Source organism: Mustela putorius, unplaced genomic scaffold (assembly GCF_011764305.1).
Source record: "Mustela putorius furo isolate JIRA1106 unplaced genomic scaffold, ASM1176430v1.1 tig00000596_pilon_pilon_pilon, whole genome shotgun sequence".
NCBI classification, from domain to species: Eukaryota; Metazoa; Chordata; class Mammalia; order Carnivora; family Mustelidae; genus Mustela; species Mustela putorius.
The window spans coordinates 4,432,217-4,458,622 of NW_025421428.1; the positions used below are offsets into that span (position 1 = coordinate 4,432,217).

The window sequence follows — 26,406 nt, forward strand, 5'->3', positions numbered from 1 at the left end:
GCAGGGGTGAGGACGATGTACACCCGGAGCTGAGGTTTCTGAGCAACTCTGTGCAGGGCGGGGAGGGCCACTCCACTCCCTGCCTCATGGAGAACTTTGGCTTGAACCAACAGTTCTGCTGCTAAAAGAAAAGTGGCCCAGGAGCGAAAAGATGTTCTCTTTCACTCCCCAGATGGTGTGGTGGCTCTGGAACCCAGTAAGATCCAGTAGGAGACCCAGTATGTGTCAAAGCTAGAGACTTGTCTCCTTGTCTCCCTGCCTCCCATCACATATTCCCCTTTACTTCCCCAGACCAAACTCTCCCGCATCTTCCAAACAGGCTCCCCTGCACTTCCCCTTCTAGGCCCCCCAATAACTTCTCTTTTGCACCTATTCTGTCCCGCACCCCAGCCCCCACAGCATGTCGGAGGGATCCATCTGCTACAGCATTGGCCAGACTGAGAGCTCCTCTAGGGCTGGTGGGCTGGGCCCTTCTCCAAGTGTGCAGAGCCAGCTTGGGGCCCAGCAGAAAGCATGCGTTCAGGAGTGGGGACACGGGACACAGCAGCCAGCATGACTGCCTACCAAGCTTAGATGAGAGAAGAAACTCACCGTTGTGCCTTGGCAGCGCACAGCCGCGACTAACTGGGAAAGAGTACCAACTGCCCAGGAAGGGGGACTGCACTGTCCAGCAGCCCAGAACCCTCGGGGGCCGGGGGCCGGAGTCCTTAACCGGAGAGCAGGAAAGAAACGGAATCCCATCGTGTTCTGGATTTAAGTGCCCGCACTTCTACTTGCATTAACTTTATTTATTACACAAATAGGACATTTACAAAGCACAACATGAAAGGTATGTAACAAAACAGACATTGGTTTTACAAAAAAAAGTGCTTACAATTTTTTTTCCGTGTGTGTGTTTTCTCCCTCTGTTTTGTATTTAAATAAATAGTCTTGGTGGCCTGTGTGTTCCCAGGCTGCTCTAACAGGCTAGTGGAGACATGTCTGAATGGCAACGTGCTACAACCACGTGATCCACGCAAGGAACAGACCCTGGGGGAAGGCTCAAGGCAGAGTGGGTCCTGGCAGGGTTTGGTTGCCCACTTGGCCGTGGCCACATGTGTACCACATGGCTGTGCTTGGGGCTTCAATCATCAGGAGCAAAAATCAAAGGAAGCAGGAGAGCTCCCCAGTCACCAGGGATTGGGCCCCAGCACCCTGCACAGGGCCAGTACACGCCACTCATTGGATAAGCTCTGAATCGAGCTGCACTGACCATGTTCTGGTGCTACCCTCTCTTGGCCCTGAGTCCCCCAGAGCTGCCTTCGGAAGGGAAAGGAAGCCAGTTCCCTTCTTCGGCTACACCCATGCCTTGCCCTCCTCCAGGTCCCAGAGCAAGAAAGGCATATAAGTTTTCATTTTAAGCGCCAACTTCAAGCCTTTGGATTCCGAAACCTGATCCAGACTCCGAGAGTGATACAATCCATCAGCGATGTCTACCACGGGTGAAAGTGGGGACAGCAGATGCCTGTGTGCCGTGAACGTGCACTTCCCATCCTAGAGTCTCCTTCCAGAAGCAATGCATCCGGCTAACCGAAGCAGGAGGGAGGACTTGGGCTAGAACAGGCTTACTAGCAACCTCTGGTGGGAAATGCATCAGGACACCAAGTAATTCTGAAATTACAGGATACGCTTGGGACAAATGGGCGTCCCCTGAAAACATAAATCATGGTCTTGTGCAGCCCAAGCCCTTTTGTTTGGGGTGGAAGAGTTGCAGCAGAATAGGGTGGATGTGAGCACAGCTGTGTCTGGCCTCTGCTCCTGAGGGGGTGGGACTGGCTCCATGCAGGGCTGGTGCCTCCACGTGCCTCCCTGGAATCCGGGGCTTGGCACACTCACCTAGGCAGCAGGTACCCTCTCTCTACTCAGACCTGCGTCCAGAATGAGCATTCCTACTGCCATTTCCCTGGGCTCTGTTTCTGCAGCTCCCCCTCCAGGATGGCCCCTCCAAGGAAGATGTGGCCCAACCAACCCTATCAGGAGTCAGCAAGTGGCCACCCTGCATAAGCGTTCAGAAATGCCATCACGCATATCAAACACCATCTCTGCCACGTCTCCTCTATATATGCTGGATAACTAGGTAGGAACAGAGTCTCCCCCTCACCCAGACACACCCCACATCTTCTCTTTCCTCTCCTTAAAATAGCCAATGCCCCCCCCCCCACCAGCCCAGCAAGCCACATCCTTCTCCAGTGGGAGTCGTAGCCGCAACCCCCACCCCAGCCCCTGCCTATCCCCCGCCTCTTGGTCTGGGCAGGCCTCCATCTCTGCCCTGTTGGGCCTCTCAGTGTTGGTCAGTGTCTCTTCTCTCTCTGAATTAACTTGACATAACCAGACAGATGGAAATGATAAAATTAGAACATAGCTTTCCTTTGGGGACATCCCACAAACACTGTAGAGTTTTCCAGACAAAAGCAACAGAGTGGATAACATTGGGGGTTGTCGGCTATTCAGAATTCAGAGATGGTTGCAAGGAAGTAGTAAAGAAAGGCCAATACGGGAAGAAAGAAAACCTGTAAATTAGAAGGCTGTTGGCGTTGCACGATTCGATTTGGCCTTTTGCTATTGAAATCGGCTGAAGTTGAAGATGACTCCTGTCTAGATGGAAAAACAGGCCAGTTGTTTTCACCCTGATTCCAGATTTCAGGGAGCTCTGCCTTCCCAGAGGAGGACCCCGCAAGTGCTCTTGGCAGGTTCTGGATGTCAGCAGGAGGAGGGAAGGCCAGGCCCCAGGGCCGGGCTGGTGGCTGTCAGGAAGGTGGGGAAGGGTGGGTACGGAGCGGGTGGATCCCTGGCAGTGGCTCGGACACCGGCTTTCAGCGGCTGCGGGGCAGCGGTGGGGTGCCCGCGGACAGAGGCACCAGGGCCCGCGGCGTCAGTACTGAAAAAGGATGACCTGCAAAAGGAGGGCGCGGGAGGCGGCTGAGTCCGGGCCCTGCCCCACCGGGTGCCCCCCACCCCACACACAGAGGTTCTCCAACGCATAGAGAATGCGGGTTGCTCAGGGCCCAGATCTGGATTCAAATCCTAGCTCCAACACTTATTTGCTGTGAGACCCTGGGCCACTCACTGCACCTCTCTGAGCCTGTTTCCTCATCTGGAGAGCAGGGATGACAAAAGCTCTCTCTCGGAAGGGGGAGGCTTCAGTGAGATCAGAGAGCGGCAAGACGTGTCCGCGGGGCACTGGATCTGGTGCCCAGCACTGTGGGAAGGGCCTCACTTATGTTATGGGACGAAAGCCTCAGCCCTGTGAGGGTGCCCCGCGATTATGCCCATTTCCCAGGGAAGGCGCTGAGGCCCAGATAGGTGAAAATCAGTACGGCCAGGATCCCACAACGAGGAAGAGGTGGACCCAGACCTGGCCCAAGACCAAGCTCTCTGTGTTGTAACACATCGCCTCTGCCTCTGCGAGCCACGGGGACAGTCGTCCCAGACGCTCACCACGCCCCGGGCAAGGGCCGAGCACCTCACTGGATCTTCATGGAGCCGAAAGGCAGTCAGGTGCCGGACATACGTGGGTGATCAGGAACCGCCGGCCCCTCTCCCCCGCCCTCTTCCACCTCAAGCACCGGCCTGACCTCTCATTGTCCCCGCACCCCACTCCCGTGCACAGCCAGCTCCCTGCAGGGCAGCTCAAGGATTACGGGCCGGCTGGTCGGCGGGAGGTGCCTCGTCATAGTAACATTGTCAGGGTGATCCGGGGACATCCAGCGGGCATGGCCATTTGGCTGTTCCATTTTCAGATCGGGAACGTCCCTTGCCCAGAATGTTTACTATGAAGAGGAGCCGCAGGAAGTAACGGTGACGATGTCTGTAGCAGAATCATGACAACCCGCCTCTACGGAGCCTGTTCTGCGGCCCACGGGCTGTGCTCGACGCTTCCCACGCGTCGCTGCGTTGACTCTCAGCAACAGCCTTCGGTGGTGGTGGCAACTGTTATTATCCCCATGCTGTGGGCGTGGGAATGGAGGCTCAGAGAAGTGAACTGTGTTCCCCGGCCTCGCCGTGAGGAGGAGGCAGAGCTGGGATTCAGAGTCAGCCTGACTCCAGAGCTCACGCGCTACTGTCTCCCCCAGCCTGGGCAGTGCTCTTCTCTGACCACTGGGAGGCCTGGCTTTGGTCCCTTACTGAGAGAAGCTTTCTGAGGAGAGGTAAGACCCCACCCTCTCAGGTAAGCCCCTACCCTCTGCGGGCCTCAGTCTGTCCATCTGATCCATGATAAGATGGCCCTGATTTCTAAAGGCTTTCCAGGCTCTGGAACTGTGGAATCAGGGGACATGACCAAGGAGAAAGGCAGCTCTGGAAACTCTCAGGCACGTGTCGCCAAATGACGATGTGGCAGAGTCAGGGGTTGCTCCCTGCCCATGCTCAGAGCGCTGTCCTCCTGGCCACACCAGGGCTGGTGCTGAGTGGGTTCTGAGCCTGCCGTGGGGGGTACTGAGTCTCCTCATGGCTCGGCCACACAAGCCTGGAGGGATTTGGGAGGAAGTCCATACACTCTTGGACTGATCACACACCGCCCACCAGGTCTCGTGGGTTTGGCAAGAGGTGGACAGAAAGGGTCCCCAGGAGCTGGCAGGAAGGACTGACAGTGAGAAGGTGGGAGGTCATGAAGGAGGGAGACACTTTTTTTTTTTTTTTTGGCAAAGCTGCTGGATGTGAAGTTGGGGAGAAAACTCTGGCTAGGCAGCCAAACCCAGGGTCCAGAAACCTTCTCCAGCAAAAGCTTTCAGACCCGAGCCTGGCTCATCCTTCAGACTGAACCAGACATAACCACAAGCTTAGCTGAGTAACCAGGAGACAAGGCTCAGCTCCAAGTGCTGAACCCAGCCTGAAACATTTCCGAGGCTCCCCGCTGTGCTGCAGGTAGAGCCTAAGCCCCTTGCTCCATGGTCCAGGCTCTTCGTGGTATGACCCCTGCCACCTCATTGGGCCTCGGTCATGTTAATCACCCCATGGTCCCTCAGACCCAGGCTCCTCTCTGCCTCTGGACCTTTGCACATGCTCTTCTCTTGACATGGAACACCCTTCTTGCCATTCCCTGCTTCTCCCTGAGAGCTCAGGGCCCCTTCTTCTGGGTCTTCCAATGCCATGTTTATCCCTCACTTCAACTGCTCTGTCACCCTGCTCACCTCCTGCTCTGAGCCACATGTTCCTCGAGGACAGGGACAGTGCCAGCGTGCCTCTTCTGGTCCTGTGCCAAGTGTGACAGGACAAGTGCCCCCTCAGAGGAGAGTGGCAGCTCCAAGGCGAGCAGTCCTGGGATGGAGGCCAGCTCTACCCACACTCATGATGTGGCACTGGTGAGCTGCTGCTCTGAGGACCTCAGTCTCCTTATCTTTACGTTGAGGACCATCCTCACACCCACAAACATCAATCAGAGTACGGAAAGCACGTGCTGGGAATGGAGGCTTTGCTGGAGCAACATCAGCTCTTGCTGGGAGTGGCGCAATCTTGGGGGGTGTTCCTGGGACGCTCCCCCCACCCCAGATCTGTGGGCTTTTGTACTGCACGCTGCTGTTTATTTCTCAATCCACCTGCGCCACCAGGTTGTCCACACCACCACCACCACCACCACCACCACCACCACCACCACCACCACCGGCACACAGCGGGGCACCCAGCAGGGGCTCATTCAGGATTAGCAGAGGTATCCTGCGGGAGTGGCTCCCCACTCCAGGCCTCCCCAGCAGACTCTCTAGAGGGGAGGCTGGGGAATCTACTTCTGTACAAGCTTCCCAGGTGATTCTGAGGCATGCAAAGACTGGGCTCTGCTGGCCTGGAAAGTCCCTAGAGGCCCTTCCAGTGGAAGGAACTGGCCCAGTCTTCCTGGCCCACCACACCTGCTGACTCCTGGGGCTCCCTGCCTCCCTGAGGCCTGCTACAGCAATGTCTCCAGAAGAGGCCTCCCTTCAATAAAACTAGAAAAATAAAATAAAACAACATAAAATAAAATAAAATAAAACAAAACAAAACAGGGGTCCCAGGCTGGCTCAGTGGGTAAAGCGTGAGACCCTTGATCTCGGGGTTGTGAGTTCGAGGCCTGTGCTGGGTATAGAGATGACTTAAAAAATAAAACCCTTAAAAGCAAATAAATAAAATAAGTAAAATAAAATTCAAAAAGAAGCCTCCAGGGCCTCCCCGCTGCCCCAGGACAAAGTACAGACTCCCCCGCCTCGCAGCCCCGAGTCCCCGCTCCTTGCACTGCTCCTCTCAAGCCGGTGCCCCAGCAACGTGGAACTGCTCAGGGCTCCCCAAGAGCCAGGGTGGCTCGTGCTCTCCCTGATGAGCTCTGGCTCAGCCTTCAGGCCTGTGCACAGATGTTGCCCTCCTCCAGAGACTCCTCCTTGTGCTTCCCCTGAGTTGTGCCCTGACTCTCCAGCTCCCCGGGCTACCCCATCAGTTTCCTCACACTGTAGTGCTTCTGCCATGTCTCCTCCTCCAACCTGTGGCCCCCACAGAGTGGGAACCCTGCTCTCCTCACCTCTGTGTTCCTGGCCACTGACTCGGGCTGCGGAGCACAGTCAGTACATAGCAAATGTCAGTGGAGTGGATGAGGGGGGTACACCGGTTCCCATCCAGGCTCTGGGACCTGCAGCAAGCTGTGCCTCAATTTCCCCACTCCTAAAACGAGGGGCTGTCCTAGGACAGAGGCCTTGCTAGGCTCACTGAGAGGCGTCTCGGCACGGAGAGGGAAGTGGAGTCCTACACACACTGTGGTCTCATCTAGAAACCATGTGGTTTCATCTACTTTTATCTGTTTTATGGGTTCTGGAAAAAAAAATTTTTTTAAGGTTCCGGTGCTTAGATACAAAGCTTTCAGGCCATTGGCCTGGGGGATGTCTAAGCAGCCTTCTGGATGTTCAGACCTGATGCTTGAGCTAACCAGAGATCCTGCTTCCACAAAGGAGGCCCTGCCAGCTGACCAAAGTCCCCTGCTGCCCTGTTATCCCAGGGATCCCCCCCTGATAGGGGCGCTCACTCAACAGACAAAAATAAAAGTGAGGAAGGAGAAAGAACAGGTGACAGTGTGGGATGCACGGTGGTGTGTCATAGAAGCCTTTCCTGGAACCACAAAATGTGAGCAAAGCAACTAAGTTCACAAATCTGGGGAAAAAAAAAAAAAAAGAGAGAGAGAGAGGCCAGGTATTGGTGGGAGGCCTAGAAGGAGGCCTGTGGGGGTGCTGGGCCCATAGAACACGCGGCTCAAGTGCCTGCTTTGGGGGCCAGGTGGGGGCTGGAGGATTCTGGGCAGAAAGGGTCTGCCACAGAGCAGCGTGGTGCCTGCCAGAAACCCATTCTTGGCCGGACAACTCTCCCCCACCACACCCAGCCTGGCTCCATTTACCTTCTCACCCCGGTTGGAGAGCGGCCCATCCATGTCGGCTTTGAGGTGGACGGGGGGTGCGGTGTAAGGCAGCCGGCAGTGCACCTGCCCGCACTGTACCTGACCTGTGGACGAGAGGACGCCTTGGAGCCCATCCCGCAGCCTCCGCGCACAAGCCCGTGCACCCCATGCTCAGCAAGCTGGAGCCCTGGGACCGGTTTCACTTTGACCGTGTACTGGCTGTGCGTGGTCTTGGGCAAAACTTCAGCAGAGTTGGTTGTAATGCTTGGGGTAAAAAGCTTTAGTCTATGAAGTGCTAGGTGATAACTGTCCAGCTCACTGACAAACACTCCTAAACTAATACGTAATTCAACACGGACATACCAAGCTCTACCCCATTACTAGTCTCCCCTCTTAATGCCTCTCCCTTCTAATCTGCCAGGTATCACTCAGGCTTTACCCTATACCTCCTAGAGGACCCTGCATTTGTATGTCACCTTAATGATGCTGTCCCTGGCCACCCTATTTATAACTGCAGCCCACCACCAACAACACTCACCCCTACCCTCCCTGGTCTCCTTCCCAGCTTTATTTTTCCTCCTTCGCACTTGCCATCATCTGACTTGTGGTACATTTTTACTGTTGACTTGTCATCGTCTGTCTTGTCAACTAGAATACAAGCTGTAATGAGGGCCAGAATTTTTGTCTGTTTTTCAGACTCTAGATCTTTATGGATTCCCAGCACCTGGAACGAGGCCTGACACCTAGAAGGTACTCACTGAATATCAGTTGTGTGAATCTCTGTACCTTATTCCAACATCTAAAATGGCAGCATCCCAGGGCAGAGCCCTGTACAGTACAGAGACTTATAATTAATATGTAACTTGGGACATGTCACTGTGCCTCTCTGAGCTACAGTTCCCTCATCAGTAGAATAAAGCAATTATATAAGATTAGGGATTCTTTTTTTTTTTTTAAGATTTTATTTATTTATTTGGCAGACAGAGATCACAAGTTGGCAGAGAGAGAGAGAGGGAAGCGGGCTTCCTGCTGAGCAGAGAACCTGACGCAGGGCTGATCCCAGGACCCTGGGATCACAACCCAAGCTGAAGGCAGAGGCTTTAACCCACTGAGCCACCCAGGCACCCCAAGATTGGGGATTCTTATCCTGGGGCATTCTAGAAGTCCATGAACAGCCTGGGATTACACTGAAAACTATGTGTGTATGTGCATCTTTCTGGGGTCTGGTTCCAAAGCTTTTTATCAGCTTCCAAGCTCCGAGGCCCCAGGGAACTCAGAATTGTGTGACTTTTGTTAACTTCCAAGCAAACTGCTGAGGTGTCCCTCAGCCCTGCAGCAAGAGGCAGCAGGTCCAAACACCCTTGACATTTCCAGCCCTATGCTTTACTTTCACCTCAAAGTAAAAAGGAGACGGCACCCTCAGCCCCCTCTCTGAGCATCCAAGACATATCTAGCCTTCATTGACAAAGTCTGTGAGGGGCCTGACTCTGGATGCCATGGCCCCACTCCCAAGGAGGTCACCAAGACCCATTGCCAGCTTCACAGCAAGGGCTAGCTGGCAGCCCAGACTCCAGGTATCTAGAGAGTCCCTAGTCCTTGGTGCCTTTAACAGATGATCTAGATAGTTCTGTGGACTTTGTGCAACCTGAACATAAATTATTGTTTAGAAAAGAAAGGAAGAAAAGTCCCTCCTCCGGAGCAGATGGTTCAGAAATGACACAGTGCAAAGAGACATGGTTTCCAACTGGCTGCCTGGTGCCATAGGCAGGATTCCACACCCCCAGCTGTGCCAGCCAGGACCACCACCACCACCACTAGGAAAGCAGCTAGGACGTCCCCCCATGGACTGAATGCTGGAGACTTGATGTCAGAGATCTTATCCGATGCTCTGAGAGAAGCCTTCTTATCATCCTCATTTTTGTAGATGACGAAATTGGTTTTCAGGGAAGCTAAGAAGCTTGCCTGATGTCCCACAGCTAGTGAGTGGCACGGCTGGGATCAGAAGCCTGACAGTCTCACCCTAAAGCCCCACAATCAACCATTAAGGAATACTGGCTCCCATTACTGAGGACCCTGGGTTTCTTCATCTGTGCAATGAGACAGTGATAGCTAATGATTACACACATGCTTAGTATAGTGTCTGGCCCATGGCAGGGGCTCAGTGAATAGCAGGGCTCTCTCTCTGATGCTCCCTGTTCTCTTTCCCTTTTACTTGGAGCTGGAGAAGGGAGGATTTATGTTTGTGGGTATGTTGTGGCCACTTCTATTTTTCTGGTCACACCCAGCTTTGAGGAAACAAACAAGTTCAAAGGGAATGAAGATCCGTAATAAGCACCTGCTTGTTAGCAGACATGGAGAACATCCATTCCCCCAGAAATTCAAAAGGCCGCCTCCCTCTCTCCTCCAGGTTCCTGCTCAAAGGTCACTCCACCAGACCCGTTCCATCATCCCCATGGCATCTCCAGTCCCCACTAGCATGCCATCCCCTCCCTCCTTTATTAGCTGATTGTCTCTCCACTCATGTCCCACTCTGGAATGTGAACCCCAAGAGCACACAGATTTGGGTCTGTTTTGTTCTCCGTTGTATTCCAGTGCTTAGGACAGAAGGCACTCAGAGAGTAGTTACTGAACACATGAGTGGATTCTCACAACCCTGTGAAATAGGCATTATTAATGTCCCAGCGTGCAGCTGAGGATACTGAGATTCAAGGAGGGTAGGTCATTTGCCCTCGGCCTCCTAGCTCTGGATACTCCTGCCACACTGGCTGCCTTCTGCAACCCCAAAAGCACCCATGCCACAGTGCTTTCTGGACTATGGCCTGCCTGCATTCAGCTCCTCTGTTGCTGGGCACTCCTACTTCCCCTCTCCTTGTGTCTCACTAATTCCTATCCATCCTTCCAGTCTCCACAAGCTTGCGGCCAGCTCCTTTCCTACAGCAATCATCAGGATTAAAACCATGCTCTCATCTGTCTGGTCATCGTGTGCCACGTTGTCTCTCCCACCAAAACGCAAGTTCCACCAAAACGCAAAGGCTTTCCCCATCCTGTTCTCTCCCTAGTCCCTAGGCGCTGGCACACAGAGTGGGTACTTGGAAAGTATTTTTTGAGTGGCTAAATGGCTTTTCTACAAAGAATCCCGTCTCCCTAAGGCAAAGACCGGGACCTTAGCCCCTCTCTCCAACCCCAGGTCCGAGGGACTGCAGACCCGACGTCCTCCCCCACCAGGCTCCGAAAGTCCTCCCCACGCCTCCGCCTGCCGCGCGCTGCTGCGCGTGCCCCTCCCCCGCCGCAGACCCAGCAGCCTAGGTGGTGCGGTCACTTACTCTCAATGTAGCCGTGCAGGGTGACCATGCGCGCCCGCTCGGGGCTGCTGAACGGGGAGTAGTGGATGTCCTCGGACAGGGCGGAAGGGAGGCGGGACGGCGGCGCCCCGGAGGGCGGCACGGGATGCTGTGGTGTGTGCTTTTTATGACGCGCCCGGCAGTTTTGAAACCACACCTGGAACGACAGCCTCAGCAGCCTCAGCCTTGCGGAAAAGGGTCGGACGCGCCGCTGGGAGACCCCACGCGGGACTGCTTCGTCGCCTCCTGCGTTAGGGCGGCCACGTGCGCCCGGGCCTGTCTAGTCCCGCACACGCTGGAGGGCCCGCCCCCGGCCTCTAGGCCTCGCCCCCGCCCCCAAGGCCCCGCCCTCCCTCGGCCCCACCTGGATGACCCTCCGGCTGAGGCCCGTCATGTCCGCCAGCTTCTGCAGCGTCTGTGCGTCGGGGTTGTTGTCCTGCGCGAACTGCGCCTGCATAACCTGCGGGGAGCAAAAGGGGCAGTGAGGCAGGAACGCGCGGAGGTCTCCGAGACCCCGGCCCAATCAGAGAGGATCCGGCCCGGAGGCCACGCCCCAGACAGCTACGGCCCCTCCCCACCACCAGCGGGTCCGGGCAGAAGGGGCGGAGCCAGAGCCCTTCTCGGCCCCGCCTACCTCTAGGGCCCGCCCCCACCTTCGGCCCCTCGCGGTCCGCCGGGGTACCTGCAACTGCTCGGCGGTGAAGGATGTCCGCGCGCGCTTGGCCGGTTTGGGTTGACTGTCCTGTTCCGAGGGCACTGCCCCCTCCAGCGTGAGGCCGTTCCCTGGGGGTGACAGAAGTGGCTGACCACGCGTCCCCATCTCTTCTAGTGGCATCCTGGAAAGGACGGGGGTGGGGGCAGCTGGTCCCTGGAAGGGTCAGGAGTGGAGTTGGCTGGGAGCGGGGTTCCCAGAGTCCTAGTCCCTGAGCTCTGTCTTTAGAAAAGGGGCTGTCATTTCTGTGTGCTCTCTAAATACCAGACACTGCTCTTTCGGTGTGTCCTTTATGTCTGGCTCACGGCCCCATTTTACAGTAGAGGAAAGAAACCGAGACTCAAAGAGAAGAAAGTCCTGACTCAGGACCTTTCTTAGCTAGTAGCTTACAGCTGACAGACCCTAGTGGCCCAGACTGGACTCCCTCTTAGCTGAACTGGGCAAACCAAAGGCTGGTGGAGGTAAGATGCGAGCAGGTTACAGAACTGTGATTCTACTTTTGTAAAATATACGGAAGTAAAAAGGTTGAAAGAATACACACCAAGGTGCTCACATTTATGCATCTAATGGACACACTACTTTCAATATTCCTGTAACTTCTGAGGTTTTTACAGCAATCATATGTCACTTTATTTCTCTAACATTTAATTTTATTAACTGGCACATACGTTAGCTATTCTCTTTCCAGTTCTATGACTTTCACCGTCACACTAAATACATTCTCATCTTATTTTTAATACCTCATTTTTCTAGGTAATACAGACTTCTTATCAAAAACTCAGAAAAACGGGACGCTTGGGTGGCTCAGTTGGTTAAGCAGCTGCCTTTGGCTCAGGTCATGATCCAGCGTCCTGGGATCGAGTCCCATCGGGCTCCTTGCTCAGCAGGGAGCCTGTTTCTCCCTCTGCCTCTGCCTGCCATTCTGTCTGCCTGTGCTCGCTCTCTCTCCCCTCTCTCTCTGATAAATAAATAAAATCTTAAAAAAAAAAACTCAGAAAATTCAGATAAGCACAAAGAAGAAAATAAAAATCACCAGTAATTCCACCACTGTTCACAATTAGTTGTAATTTTTTTTTTAATTATGAAAACACTATGTTGGGGGGGGGGAACCAAAGCAACATGCCACCATATATACAGAGGAAAAAAATCTGGGAAGATAGATACCAAAATATGAGAGGTGGTGATGTTTAGAGTGATCTTTATCTTCTTCTTTTTGCTTAACCGTCTTTTCTAAGTGTTCTATGACGGAAGGATGTGTGTTTAAGCTTAAAAGTAAAAACAGCAGGGGGGCCTGGCTGGCTCAGTTGGTGGAGCATGTGACTCTTAATCTCTGGGGTCTTGAGTTCAAACCCCACCTTAGGCATGGAGCCTACTTGAAATTTAAAATATAATAAATAAATAAAGAGTAAAACAGGTTCGAAACTGAGGGCTGGTCAGTAAAGGGGATCTAAGGCCCCAAGCCTTCAAGCTGCCCTACATGGTAAGTGTCTGGAGTGGCATAGGTGAGAGCAAGAGTTGTAACTAGCAAGGGTGTGGCTAGGGGTAGTCCTGATTGGTCCAGAGAGGAAGGAGGTCACTGATGGACCATGGTGTAGGGGGAGCCCTGACTCCTGGGATTCCATCCCAGTGCCACTGCTGACTTGGCCGCTATGGCAGGTAACTTCATACAACCCCAGCCGCACTTGTTTCCCACATAGGCCACTTTTAGTCCTGATCCTGGCAGGAGAAAGTGATGGCCTTGGTGTGGCCATGGTCTGGAATACCCTAGAAATTCCTGACAAGTTCCCCGGCTAGAAACTGAGGCAGGATGGTCCATACACCTCCCCAGAGGCCCTCAGGATGGGATAGACACTTTGCGGTATTAATGTCCCCTGGGAGAGCAGGCAGGACAAGGATTGGTGTGCCATTTTCTCAATGGGAAAATGACACTTATAGGGACAGCCACATCCCCGCAGCGTCCCTTGTTTAATGAGGTCTAATTAAGGGTCCCTGGAGCTTGGGAATGGGGTGATATGCTATGGTGGTTAAAAGCCTGGGCTTTGGAGTCAAGCCAGCCTGCTAGTATGTAACCTTTGGCAAATCCATACTGCAAATAACCTCTGCCTGTTTCCTCATCTGTAAAATGAGGACACATCAGCTACTTCTTAGGGTTTTTGTAAGGATTATACAAAATAATCCACATTACGGAGAATTAGCAGCTTCCAAAGACCCAGACAGGAAAATGATGGAAAGGGTCCCTGACTCTGCCCTCAGCCCAACCCCTATTCCCACCCCTTTCTAACCACCAACCCCCCTGTGTCTCAACCCTCACAGTCCCTGGAAGATGTGGACCCTGTCTGCTGGCCTATGTGTCTTAGAGAGACACAGTATTGGAGCCAGAAGAGATTTAGGGATCTTTCTCATTGACAGAGTATCTTGCACAGATGGGGAGACTGATGCCCAGAGAAGAAAGCTTCACACATTTCCCAGAAGCAAAACAGAGCTCACATCTCCAGACTCAAAGTCTTTTTCTTTATAGTCTAGGAAGAAACTCCCACCCCCAAACCTCTGGCTTGGAGCTGCTGGCACAGCAGTTGGGAGAACAGAGTGGAATCATCTCTCCAGGATTGGCCCATGGCTAGGTCCAGGCAGCAGGAGTGGACGAGTCCTCAGGCCTACCAGAGCTGGCCAAAGGTGGAGTAAGGCTACCCCATTATGAGAATCATCTCTAGGGCTCCCTTGAGTGTCTCCTAGCTGTCTTTGATAGGGGGTCTGTCTTATCATTAGCTCCATTTTACAGATGAGAAAACAATTGCAGAGGCAGACTGTGACTTCCTACGCCCAAGCAAACGGTGGAGCCAAAAGCATGGGCAGCCTCCAGGTAGTGAACTGGGAACCTGCTCCTAGAGGAGTGTGGTCAGTTCCTGTGGTGCTGGAGTGGGGTGGGAGAGGGCTGGGCACAGAGGTGTGGCAGGGTGCTGGGTGGGGCGGGTTGGGTACCGTTCTCGGCGGCCCTCTTGAGGTTCTCGATCATGGTGTCGTAGTGGATGCGGCACAGCACCTTCTCCTCGACCAGGCCAAACTCCTCGCCCGTGGACAGCTGGCGCTTGCACGAAAAGCAAGCAAAGCAGGCCAGATGGTAGGCATTGCCGCGTGCCCGCCGCACCCAGTCGCTGGCATAGATCTGTCGACCGCACCGTGCACACTTGGTCCCAAATCGGCTGCGGGACACCGGGACAGGAAAGGGGGGTGGCGAGGCTCAGACAGGCTCCTCCTTCCCCCTCCAAATCCCACTGGCCCACCAGCACCCTGCCTCCTGGCCTTTGCTCACCCAAATTTCCCTTTGCCTGGATCTGCCCTGTATTTCACACCCCTGTAGACAACAGTGCACCTTCACGGTGAAGGTGAGCTGGTGGGTGGTTTTTACTTTCTTCTTGGTGCTTTTCTGAGTTTCCCAAGTTTTCTACAATAACCCCTTACATTTGTATGTAACTAATCTGTTCATTAAAATATATCATGTTAGGAAAAATATAATAACATAGTAACATGCAAAGTTTTGAGCACTTACCACGTGCCCAGCAAGATTCTAAGTGTTTTATGTTGATTATCCCAGTTAATCTTCATTTTGCAGATGAGGAAAATGGGGACCAGAGAGTTAGAGTAACTTGCACAACACACAGTTTGCAAGGTTAGAAACCCAAGATGAATCAACTGTACCCCAGTGGTAGAGATACTCAGTTTCTTGGAAGCATAGACAGATATACACTTGCTGGCTTTGTGCCCTTGAGTGAAGTGTTTAACCCTCTGAGTTCTCACTTTTCCTGCCCTGAGCTGAGCTAGGTGACACTGCAGAAGCTACTGCTTAATACTCTGCAGGCTATTAAGTACCAGCCAGTCGCAAATCAAACAAACAAACAAACAAACAAACAAACAAAAGGCCCAGATCAAATGTCCCCTCCCCCTTAAGCCTTTCCTGTTGGGCCTTTTCCCCATCTCCCCTACTCACCCACCCCCTAACTTGTAGTGCGGCTGTTTGGGTATGCCTGCCTCCACTAGCGGCCTGGGAGCCCCTCCAGGAAGCAGCAGAGTCTGGTTTACCCTGTCCTAGAAGTCAGCGCAAGACCTGACCCCTGAACCCCAGGGAAGGTTTGTTAAGTAGATGACTCATCCCGTGAACCTGTCCCAACACTCAAGTTTCCTCTGGTGTGCACTCTATTTCAGGGAATGAAGCCACCATGCATCCAGCCCCTCAAGCTCAGAAACCTAAACCATGCACCCCTCCCTCTCCTCAACCCCACATCGAACCGATCACCTGGCTTTGCTGGTTCTTTTTCCTACATATCTTTGGGACCCAGGTGCAGTGCCACAGCTGCTCTCCTAGGCCAGAATCTGCCCTGCTCTGCCTGTTGCCAGCTCTACCAGGGGCCAACAACCATTCCTCCATACAGTGGCCACAGCGAAGTTTCCAGCATGTGCAGTGAATCCTGTTCTGCCCAGCTTAAAATCCTTTGGTGACTCCACTCTACCCTCAGGATCTTGGTTCACAAAGCCCAGCAGACCACAGCCTCTTAGACTCATCTCTCTCACTTTCCCCACCCCACACCCAAGCAGGAGTCCCAGGCAGCCCTGATGGAAGGTCAGTGCCAGGTCTCTATGGCGCTCCTCTGAAGCGCCTTCCCCAGCCCAGGCCTTTGCACAGACAGTGCTCTTCGTACACCTTCTCCCTGAAGAGTCCCCCAGTTCCAGCACCAGACTAGCAGCATTGGTCAGGCGGGTTCGTAAATGTCGGATTCTTCTCCTTTCCCTCCCACCCCCTGTATTCCTGGGAGAGGACCAAGATCTGCCTCTGTGTCCCCAGGGCCAGCACACTTCCACCCAGAGGAGCACTCAGAATTGCCTGTGAATGTGCCCAGAAACCAGCCGAGCAAATGCTCTCTGGTTACAGCTTCGCCTGCCTTGGCAAAGGCAAGCAACTATCAATTGAATAAACGGTCTTGGGTTAAACTGAGTGCGGGATCGAGGAAGCCTCGGCCCGCCCCGACTCCAGACGTAACTCCAACGCAACTGTCTCTGACCGGGAGCGTAAGGGGACCCTGTGGCTGGCGGCGCGGTTTACTCGTTCGGGCTGTGCTGCGCGCCTCCGCTGGGTGAACCGCCTCCTAAACTGAGGCGGTTCCGGACCTCGGAAACTCGGCTTCCCCGGGGGACCGCCTAGCACAGCCCGCGGTTTCTTTCCCAATCCCTCAGTAAAGGGGAGAGGAAACCGCTTCGCCCACCCCTGCCTACTCTCACCGAGGGGCGGACCCGGAGTTCCGCGGCCCGACTGCCAGTACGCGGATTAAGAGCACGTACTGGCCTTGGGAGACAGGGGCCAGCCGAGGGCAGAGCAGGTAGAGCGATCCAGGGTTCCGGGGCGCAACGCAAGCCGCGTGAGGTGGAGACTCTGGCACCCATTTTGCACACGTGGAATCGGAGGTTCAGAGCGGACAAGTGACTTGCCCAAGACCACAAAGAGCGTGGGGCTCGGGGTTGAGGTCCGTTCTGAAGTGCAAAAAAGGAACCTCGAACCTGCGGAAGCAGTTGGGCGAGAGATGATTAGGAATGGATCCCAGGTGTATTAACTGGAAACGGGCCTGGTTTGACCCCGTCGCGCGTCCCGACTCCCAGCCACGGGTCCCAGAAAGTCCCGTGCGTAGGGCCTGAGGCCCAGCGGATTCGGGGAGGCGGGGAGTGCCTTCCCTGGGAGAGGGGAGAGCAGGGGAGGGGAAGGTCCGGGCCTTTCAGAGGCCACATGAGAGCGACTGCGTCTCCAACCTGTGGTCTCCGTGGGCCACGACCCGTGAGCTGCGCCAGAGCACACGACCCCGGATCCTCGCGCGCGGCTGTGCGAGATTCCTTGTCCTTTGCCAGAGATGAGTCCAAGACACCCCGCGCACCCCGATCTTTCTGCTCCACACGGCCGATCCGCCGGCGCCTTCTGCGCCTACGCTGTACATCTTACATTCCGTGCTCCCCAGCGGACTCCGCGAGTGAGCTCTCACCAACTTTCCCACCCTCCACGCGTCACCCCAAATGATAAAAGCTGTCCCAGCCCTAGGATCTCCCCGCGCTCGCCGTGGTTCGTCCCAGTCAACGAAATCGCCTTCGCGATGGGTCCTTGGATGGGAGTGAGGGGGTCATTATACAGTTTTGGATGAGTTTGAGGGCCGCTCCTGAAACGTATCCTCCACCCAGGGCAGGGGTCAGTGGCACAAACAAGGGGGCACGAGGAGGCTTACGGATCGAGGTTCTCTGACAAACCGATAGACTCCTTCCCAGGCGGGCTGCGAGGCCCGAGCCGCCGGATTCCGGAAGCAGCGAAATCGGCGGCGAGACAACGAAACTTCAAGAATGGGGTGTTCGGGAGCTGCGAAGGGAGCGCCAAAGGGATTAGGGGGCGCGGCTACCGCCCCTCCGCCCCCAGCCTTGTGCGCGCCCCTCCCTGGATCCCGGAGCGCCGTGGGGGTAAAGGCGCAAGGGACAGACACGCTTTGGGCGTGGAGAGGAGCCCGGCAGACGCTGCGCATACTGGCAGCTGCTGAAAGGAGTGCGGTGCCATAGTACATCTCCTTACCCTCTCTTCCCTGAGTAGGGAACAGAGACATCTAGGTACTCCTGCGGAGCTGTGCGCCCTTGACCAGGTCAAGCTCACTCTCCCGGCCCACTTCCAATGGATACCGAGTTGGTGCTCAGCCATTATTTGTTGGATGAATGAGCCTCAAAGAAAGAGCCTTTCCGAGTTTCACTACGACTCCTTTCCGCCTTATTAAGATACCCGAAGCTAAACCGAAGCTCCGAATGGGAAGGCCAATGTTAGTTAGGAAGCCTGAGAGTCTGGTGCGGAAACTTAAACCAGAATTCAGGTATTTTGAGTTCAGAACACTCACTGATGGCTTAGGGAGATTCTAAGAGGACAGCAAGATGGAGTGGAGGAGGAGCCTTTTCTATTCCCTCTGTTCCTTCCTTCCTAGGCAAACTCTTAAGAAGCCAGGAAAAGCAGAACCAGCAATTATGAGGTTAAAATGCCCTGCGCCTCGGAGGTCCCGGCCCCGAGGCCCCTCCCCAGAACTCCTCTCTCCGCTCCCCCAACATCTGTCCCCCAACAGCTGGCAGCCGCTGGGCTGCTCTCTGCCACGGTGGGGGGCCGCTTCCCAGCTCTGAGCCTCCCTGGGGACCCTCGCTCTAGGGGAGGGGGTGGGGTTCTCCCACTGGAGCCGGCAGTTGGAGCTTGGGCTCTAGCTGGAAAGCCGGAGAAGGCTGAGGGCTTGCCCTAAGTCACAAGGGCCAAACAGGGGACAGGAACTTCATTCAGCCGGCAGGCCTGGTGGCCCAGCCCAGGACACTTTCTGAACCCCACCCGGATCAACGCCAGGAGCAGCAGTTAACCCTTTATTCCCCACTCCAACAGGCAGGCGACAAGAGGGCCAGGGACCATGGCGACCTGATCATGGCAAAGTTGATCTAGTCACAGCCTCTGAGGAGGTCACTCCTGTCCCCATGCTCCCAGAGCCTACCTGGGAAGAGTCCCACACCAGAGCATACAGCTGGTGATCCTTGTGTAAAGCCAATGAAACTGGGCAGGGAATCTCAGAGCCAGGAGAGAGGGGTTTTTGCCATTCCATGACCTCTCTTTGTAGAGAGCTTCTGCTAACATAATCTCACCTATAAAAGAACAGTCCTGAGTGTTTAGACACAGGGATGGCCTTGGGGATCACCCAGGTTCTGCCACTTACTAGCTGCGCAACCTCCCCTCTGAGGACCTCAGTTTCCCCTCCTATAATGTGGGGATTAGGACAATTCGGTAATCACAGGGTGGACCTGAGGATTCAATGAGATGGAGCCTGCCAGAGTTAACATGGTTCCTGGCTTGAGTAAAGCTCTAAAGATCCTGGGGAGCAGTAGCCTCACCCCTGCCCAGCCCCTCTTACACTCTCTCACTGAGTGACCCTGGGCTCCACATTCCTCTCCCCCAGGGCCTCAGTCTCCCCAACCACACAATGGGCATGGTGCTTGGTGGGGGCTGAAGAAGGAGGCACTGCAGATCAGTTCGTGCCCCTGTTTTGGGGGGCAGCAGTGGCAGGTCAGTGGGTGGGAGGAAGCTGTCTGAGGCTGTGGTTGCTGAGGGCAGTGACGATCTGAATGGCCCAGAAAGGAACACTGTCCCCACCCCACTCTCAGGACTTTTCTTCACTTCTTGGAAGAAAATAGAACGAAAAATTGTCTTAACAAAAGAAGAAGAAGAAATTAAAAGCAATATCAGATTTTCCCTGGCAGTCTGCTAGGACTCGGGGAGTGAGTTACCAGGTTACCAGGGTTACCAGGAATCTGGCTGAACCCACCAGGGCTGGTGAGGTCCCTCCTTGGAAGGAGAGTTGGAGAAACCAAAGCAGAGAGGCTGAGCAGTCTTGCCCAAGGTATCCCCTCCATGCTCTGCAGCTCCCTCCCTGGTGAGTTTGGAGGGCCTTCCTAACTTCTAATTCCTGTGCCACCAACACCAGGCTCTGCCAAGGGAGACTGTGGATCTACAGGACGGTGTCAAAGAAGGGCAAGAAGAGGGATGGAACGGAGGAGAAACCCTTCCCTGAAGGATAAGACCTGAGCCCAGAGGACCATGGAAGCCCTCTGGTGCTCATTCATGAGGTCTCAGCCACTTCCTTTCTCTCCCTGCCTTACTGGGAGATCTTGATCTCCCCTAGGGCAGAATGCTCCAGTCCATATCCCACCAGATCCTTGACCTTGGGCTTCAGGAAACAGAGGGCTAGAAAAACGCAGTGCATGGCCTCTCCCTAGCCCCAGCTCCTGAGGGTGAACTCTGCCTCCCATGTCACCATTCATGCTTTCTCCAAGAAAAGCTCCTTTGTGGCAGCCACCCAGAGCCTGGGCTGCTGTGAGAGCTGACAGCTGTCCCCACCTGGCGCTCCGTGGTTTTTTCTTTCCCTTCTTGTGGGTTTTATTATTATTTTTATTACAGGTGGGGTTGCCAGGGATGGGTTATGCCTGCAGGGAGACCTGGTTGGCATAGACATGATCAGGAGAGCCCACAATTCTTCCCTCATTCCAGCCAATGGGAGCTTTTATCCCCTTTTCTTAACCAAAAATCTGTTTTAGTTTTGCTTTCAGGGATTTTATCCCTGGAAAAGGATTAGCGCTCAGAACCTGCTGCCTAGAAATGACCTGCCCCCATCTCTCCAGGCAAATCCTGCTCCTCAAACTGCCAGAGGAAATGCCATCAGAGGATTGTGCCCAGCATCCACTCTACCAGGGGTGACAATGGTGACAATGGAGACATCCATAGCACCTGCCATTTAGGGAGACTCTAATGAGCCTTCCTCTCTCCACTGGCCTCTTTGGCAGCTCAGACAGACAACCCTGGAAGTCAGACACTGAGGGCAGAAAGATGTAGTTACTCGGCCAAGGTCACACAGTGATTCAGCATTGGCCTGGTAGAGCCCAATTACTGCTTGTCCCCACAACAGCTACACACACCCCCCCCCCATCCTCAACCCCACTGCAGTAGGAAGGGCGACTCCAGAGCCAGTGAGGCTCCGAACAGCGGAATCAGGATCTAAATTTTGACGAATCCTTGAAGGTCTAGCAAAGCACAGCAGCTAAGGAGGCTCGGTCCAGTCTGGGCATGAGTTGAAGCTGGAGAAGCAGGGGGGAGGCTACCAGGTCCGCTCGTCACCCAGAGGGCCAGGAGAGGGATGGAGCCCTGCCTTACACTGCAGGGGGAGGCCGAGATATTGTCCTGCTGGCTTCCTCAGCCTGGAGCCCTGTCCCTGGCTAGCTGATGAGCCCAATGAGCCCTAAAACAGCAGCTGGCCTGAATTTTGGTTTGTCTTGTTTGTTTGCTTTGTTTTGTTTTTAACCGAGTGAAGGCAGGCATAGAGCAGGGAGGTGGCAAGACCAGGACTCCAACCTCCATTTCCTGCCCTGGCCAGCCAATAGTCAGATGGGACAGTGGAGAAAGACATACCCACTAGGTAACGATAACCTCCTGGGATGCACACATGTGGCAGTCCACATCCACAAATCCATGTTTACATCACACCCTTGGCTCCTCAATACCAGGGTGAAGGCCTTCGGCAGGAATGTTCCCTCAGAGGGGAAGTGGAGGAGGAATGACAGGATTTCAGAATTCTCGCCCTGTCACCTCTGGGTCCCAGTCCAGACCTAATCTTGTCTCCACTACCTTGCCCACAGGCACACATACACACATATGCACACACCAAGTCCCAACATTCACATGGATACACACGCTCTTGACACTCACACATAAACCAAAAGACAAATACTCATCATAAAGGAGTACGCACACTGCCCTCATACCCCTGACCTTGTTCAGGAACACATTCCTCCAGTGCCACTGCTCAGATGCAGACAACACAGACACAGAGACACCCCTTGCATGCTGAGTTCCAGGTCCTGGGAGGGAGACACGCCCTCCCCCCCATGCACATCCCAGGTGTAAACCTTTCACATCTCATACACAGAAGAAGAATCCACTTCTGAAACCATGCTTCCTGTGGTTTCCCCAGAGTACTACAGCCCCCAACACTGGAGACCTCACCCTAGTCTCAAGATCCTCTCTTTCCCATGGCCAGGAGACTCAAAGCCAGAGCTGAGGAAGCAGGCATTACCTACCACCAATTTCCTTGATTCTCAGGGGCCTTCTGGGCCAGGGGTCTTTCTAGTAAGACTGAAGCCATGACCTCTGCAGAGGCAAGGATGGGAAGGATCTCTGTGGGCTACGTTCTAGGGGAGTAGCTTTCTCCACTTCCGGACAAAGCCCTTGGGAACAAGCATCCCTCCCAAGAACCAGTCCCACTTGGCTCTCCCGGACTCTGTAGGCCCGGTGGCCAGGCCTCACGTCAGGTTCACGCTTCCCGCCAGGATCAGGCCAGTGGCTGCTGTGCCCCTGACCTCGCAATGACCTCGACCTCGTGACCAGGTCAGGCCTGGGCGCGCAGTTAGGAGCCGGGCGCACGCCTGCGGCGAAGACTCGGCGGCGCGCGGGGAGGGTGAGCCTGGTGCAGGGCCACGGCTCTGCGGCGCGGAGAGCCCAACCCACGGTAATCCTACTCGGGGCGCCGGTTGCTGGGCCCGACTCTTCCCCCTTCCTGTCCAGGCGGCGGCTTAGAGTCAGAGCCTGGAACCGGCAGCGGCTGAAGCCCGGGACCAAAACGACCGCGGAACGGAGACTGAAACAGGCGCCCCCGAACCCGGGCAGGACCCCCGACTCGGCGATACGACACGCGAGCGACGCCGGGGTCTTAGTTGAGGCGGAGCCGGAAAGGTTGGGGCTTAGGACCAAGCGTTTGGATAACGGACAGGATTTGAGAGCTGCGAGGCTAGTGCTTGGGGCCGGAGCAGACCCAGACCCACGGAGGAGTCCAGGGCAGAGCAGGAGACTGGAGCCCAGCTCTGGGACGGCGGGGAGAGACGCCTGCGCGGCTGGAGTCCGAGTGGGGTTGGAACCCAGAGCTGGAGCGCCCTGGAGGTGCAGGCGGATCGCGGCTGGGATCGGAGCGGGTCGGGGCCAGAGCCCAGGACGTCAGAGCTCGACCGTCGGAACTGGAGCCAGACACTCTGTAAGCCCCGAGACGGGGCCAGAGACGCGACCAAAACCCAGTGGGCCGCAGGAACCGGAGGCGGGTGGCGGGCCGGACCTGTCCCGGCACCGGCGCGCGGCCTGGAGCTCCTCGTTCCGGGCGCGGAGAGCGGGCTGACTGAGCCCGCGCGGCGCGCAGGGAGTGCTCTCGGGGTCCGGGCTTCCGCGGCTCCGGAGACCGCGCGCCGCCAGGGTGTTCTCCGCGCGCGCCGGGTGGGGGGGCCTGCCTGCAGCGACACTGCTGGCCCAGCGGCCGCAGCCTACCTGAAGTAGTCCATCTTGCAGAAGATCTCCTTGTTCTTGATGTAGCAGCTGTTCTGCTGCCTCAGCGACGTGCGACACACGGAGCACTCGAGGCACCGCACGTGCCAGATGAGGTTGTTGACCTGGGGAGGGGGCGGAGGTGGGGGACGGCTCAGAGCGGGCCTCTTTTCACGCCCGGCCCCATTTGTAGATACTGTAGCTGGAGGTCTGAAGGCGTGTATGACTTCCCCACTTTTCTTCTGTGACGAGGAAGCTTAGGAAGGTAGAATTACACTCTTCCCATTTTTCAGACGGAAACCTGGGGGTGCCGAGAGACTCTAAGATTTGCCCAAGGACGCGCGGTCGTAAGAACTTAGTGGACCTGCGCCGGCGTTGCGGTCCTCAGGGATGCAACCCACACCCCACCAACAGACATGCAACACCCCGCCCCCGTCTCACCTTGAGCAGATACCGGTCCAGGATCTCAAGGCCGCAGCTGGAGCAGATGTTCTTGCCGGCGGACGGCACGGAGGAAGCGGCAGAAGGCGGTGAACAGACAGACGGCGTGCTAGGTGTACAGGGGGAGGCCCGGCCTTCGTCCTTGTCCAGAGAGCCTGCCAGGGCCTCGGCGTCCGACTGAGCCTGCAGTCGGGGAGAGAGGGAGAACCGCGCGTTGAGCTGAGCGCCAAGCCGGGTGCCCAGCGTTGCGGCTGCCTCGGAGACAAATCTGGGGCCCCAGCGCATCAACTGACAACGAAATTCTCCCCAGACGCCGTTCCATGGACTACAGGATAGGAATGGAAGGGCCTATTGGAGAGGAAGGGACAGCCCCAACTTTTAGCCCTCGTGTCCTGGGTGCTGGGGACGGTTAAAGTCTACCTTTCCGGCCAGAAAACAGAGGCTCGGAGAGGGGCGGCGCCTTCCCGCAGTCCCCCGGCGCAGGGGCAGCGGTTCGGGGCCGGAAAGCCGGTCAAGGTCCCCAGGGCCCGCCAGCCGGCGTACCGGGGAGCGAAGGCAGGACCGAACGAACTCACCATGGCAGGCGGCGCGGTCCCTTCAAGGCAGCGGGTGGTCGCTTTGCAGCCGGACCCTGGCTGGGCCATCACCTGGGGGAGGGGGAGGGAACTCAGGCGGCGGCGGCTGCAGAACTGGCTCCGCTCAGCCTGAGCCCAGCGCCTCCCTGCGCCTGTTATATAAACCGGCGCGGAACAATGAGTCTTAACTTTGTAGTGGGCATTTAAAGCCCTTCCCCACAAAAGCGGTGTCTCTCTAATGAAGCAATTTGAATTTGGATTGGATTTTTTCCCTCTCTCTCCCCCTCTCCCTGCACTTAACCCGTGGCTCTTGAAGTAATCGCTTAGTTCCCTTGCAATCCAAGCCTCTGAGGGGGAAAAAAAACACGCGCACACACACAAACTACCTGCAATTAGAAATTGTCGTGAATGCCCAAGATAAGAGGTAGCCAGAGTGTCAATTCCAACTGTCAATCAGTGAGATCCATCAGGCCGCCCAAAGAATTGCAAATTTGATTTTTTAATGGTAGTAATTAAAAATCGAATTTTTTCTCCCTCCACCCCCCCTTTCCTCGCTCCCTTCTCCTCCTCTCGACACAAAATGCAAAAAGGAGAAAAGAGAGAAAGAAAGAAAGAAAAGAAAAGAAAAAGGAGATGGGTGTGTGGGGGGGCGTTTGAGGAAAATAAAACCCGGAGCGCTGGGAGCATCAGCCCGCCAGCCCCGCGCGCGCTGAGAAATTGATGCGGCGATACTGACACGAATTCAGGCGCCTTTCGAGGGCCAGTCCGAGGGAAACCCCGAGCAAAATGGGGGCGAGGTCCGGGGGGAAATGGGACCAAAAAGAGAAAACACAGGCGTCCAAGAAGAGGAAAAAAGCACCCTCCAGCCCCTCGGCGCGCCCGGGACCGGCCCCGCGTCGGGATTCTCAGCGTTGCGCCAGCACAACCCCCGGCGCATCGGCGCTATCAGCGCCTATTCAGACGGACAATACCCGCCTCGCCTCCTCTTGATTCGCCTGTGTCTTTGCTAAATCGCTTTTTGAGAAATTCCTCCAACATTTGCATAATGTGTTCCCGCTTTCCGCGACCCCCCCCCCTCCGCGCTCGCGCGCGCTCACACACTCACATACACACACTCACAGGCGCACCCCAGAAGCCCTCCTCCCCGCGGCCGCCCACCGCCCGGCCGGGCCCTGCGGGGTCCCGGCCCCTGCCCGACGGTGGCCCGGTCCGCTCACCCACTCGCTCGCTCCCTCACCTGGTCGGTGGCGGGGCCGCCCTCGGCCGGCAGCCGGCAGCCCTCGGGCAGCGCCGGGGCGGCGTTCTCATGCTTCCAGTACATGGGCCGGGGAGCGGCGGGCTCGGCGGGCACGCAGCGCGGAGAGCCGCGCGGAGAGGGGCCACGGCCGCAGCGGGAGCAGAGGCTGAAGCAGGAGCTGGAGGAGAGCGGAGGCGCCGGCCCCGCCGCCCCAGGCCCGGCCCCAGCCCCCGCCCCCGGCCCGCGCGCAGCCCCGGCCTCCCTGGCTGCTGCCGCCGCTGCCTCGGAAGAAGGTCCCGACAAACTTGGAGAGGCCCCCGCCCCCTCCTTCTCCTCCTCCTCCCCCTCCTGGTAGTCCTCCTCCTCCTCTCCCTCCTCCTTGTCCTCCTCCCCCTCCAGCTGCGGCGGCGGCCGCCCTGCCGCTGGAGCCCCGCTCGGTTCAAGATGAGTCATGCGTGACCAATCCCCTCCCCGCCAAGGCAGAGCGAGACACACACAGCGAGGCAGCGACCCAGAGACACACACAGACATATAGACACACAGAATCTCAGAGCTGCTGACACAGACTCAGACAGCTGACATACAAAGGCATCAGCAACCCCCACAACTTCCACTCAGCTCTCACTACCGCCCCTCCCTCCGGGGGTACCCACGGCCCTTAGGCACAGCCCCACTCGCAGGTACAAGAGGGACCCATGGTCCCATTCCAGCCGAGATGGAGTCCATAGAAAGTCGCACATTATAGTATGTTGATGTAGTTCCACTTCTGGCACATCTGTGTACCTACTGATGCCAACAATTACCTTTTCCCATCATTTACTTTAAT

General features: G+C 55.8%; 1 protein-coding gene across 1 annotated transcript; it reads right to left on the minus strand.

Annotated features, from left to right (window-relative positions):
* Positions 1–748: 748 nt before the first annotated feature.
* Positions 749–25,985, minus strand: LHX6 (LIM homeobox 6). Its single transcript, XM_045082358.1, has 10 exons — positions 25,581–25,985; positions 24,344–24,415; positions 23,769–23,951; positions 23,331–23,452; positions 14,417–14,637; positions 11,408–11,508; positions 11,090–11,185; positions 10,708–10,882; positions 7,385–7,488; positions 749–2,932 (listed from the first exon to the last, which is right to left on the minus strand). The coding sequence occupies exons 1-10, from the start codon at positions 25,662–25,664 to the stop codon at positions 2,912–2,914; spliced, it is 1,179 nt and encodes a 392-aa protein (XP_044938293.1). The 5' UTR covers positions 25,665–25,985; the 3' UTR covers positions 749–2,911.
* Positions 25,986–26,406: the final 421 nt, after the last annotated feature.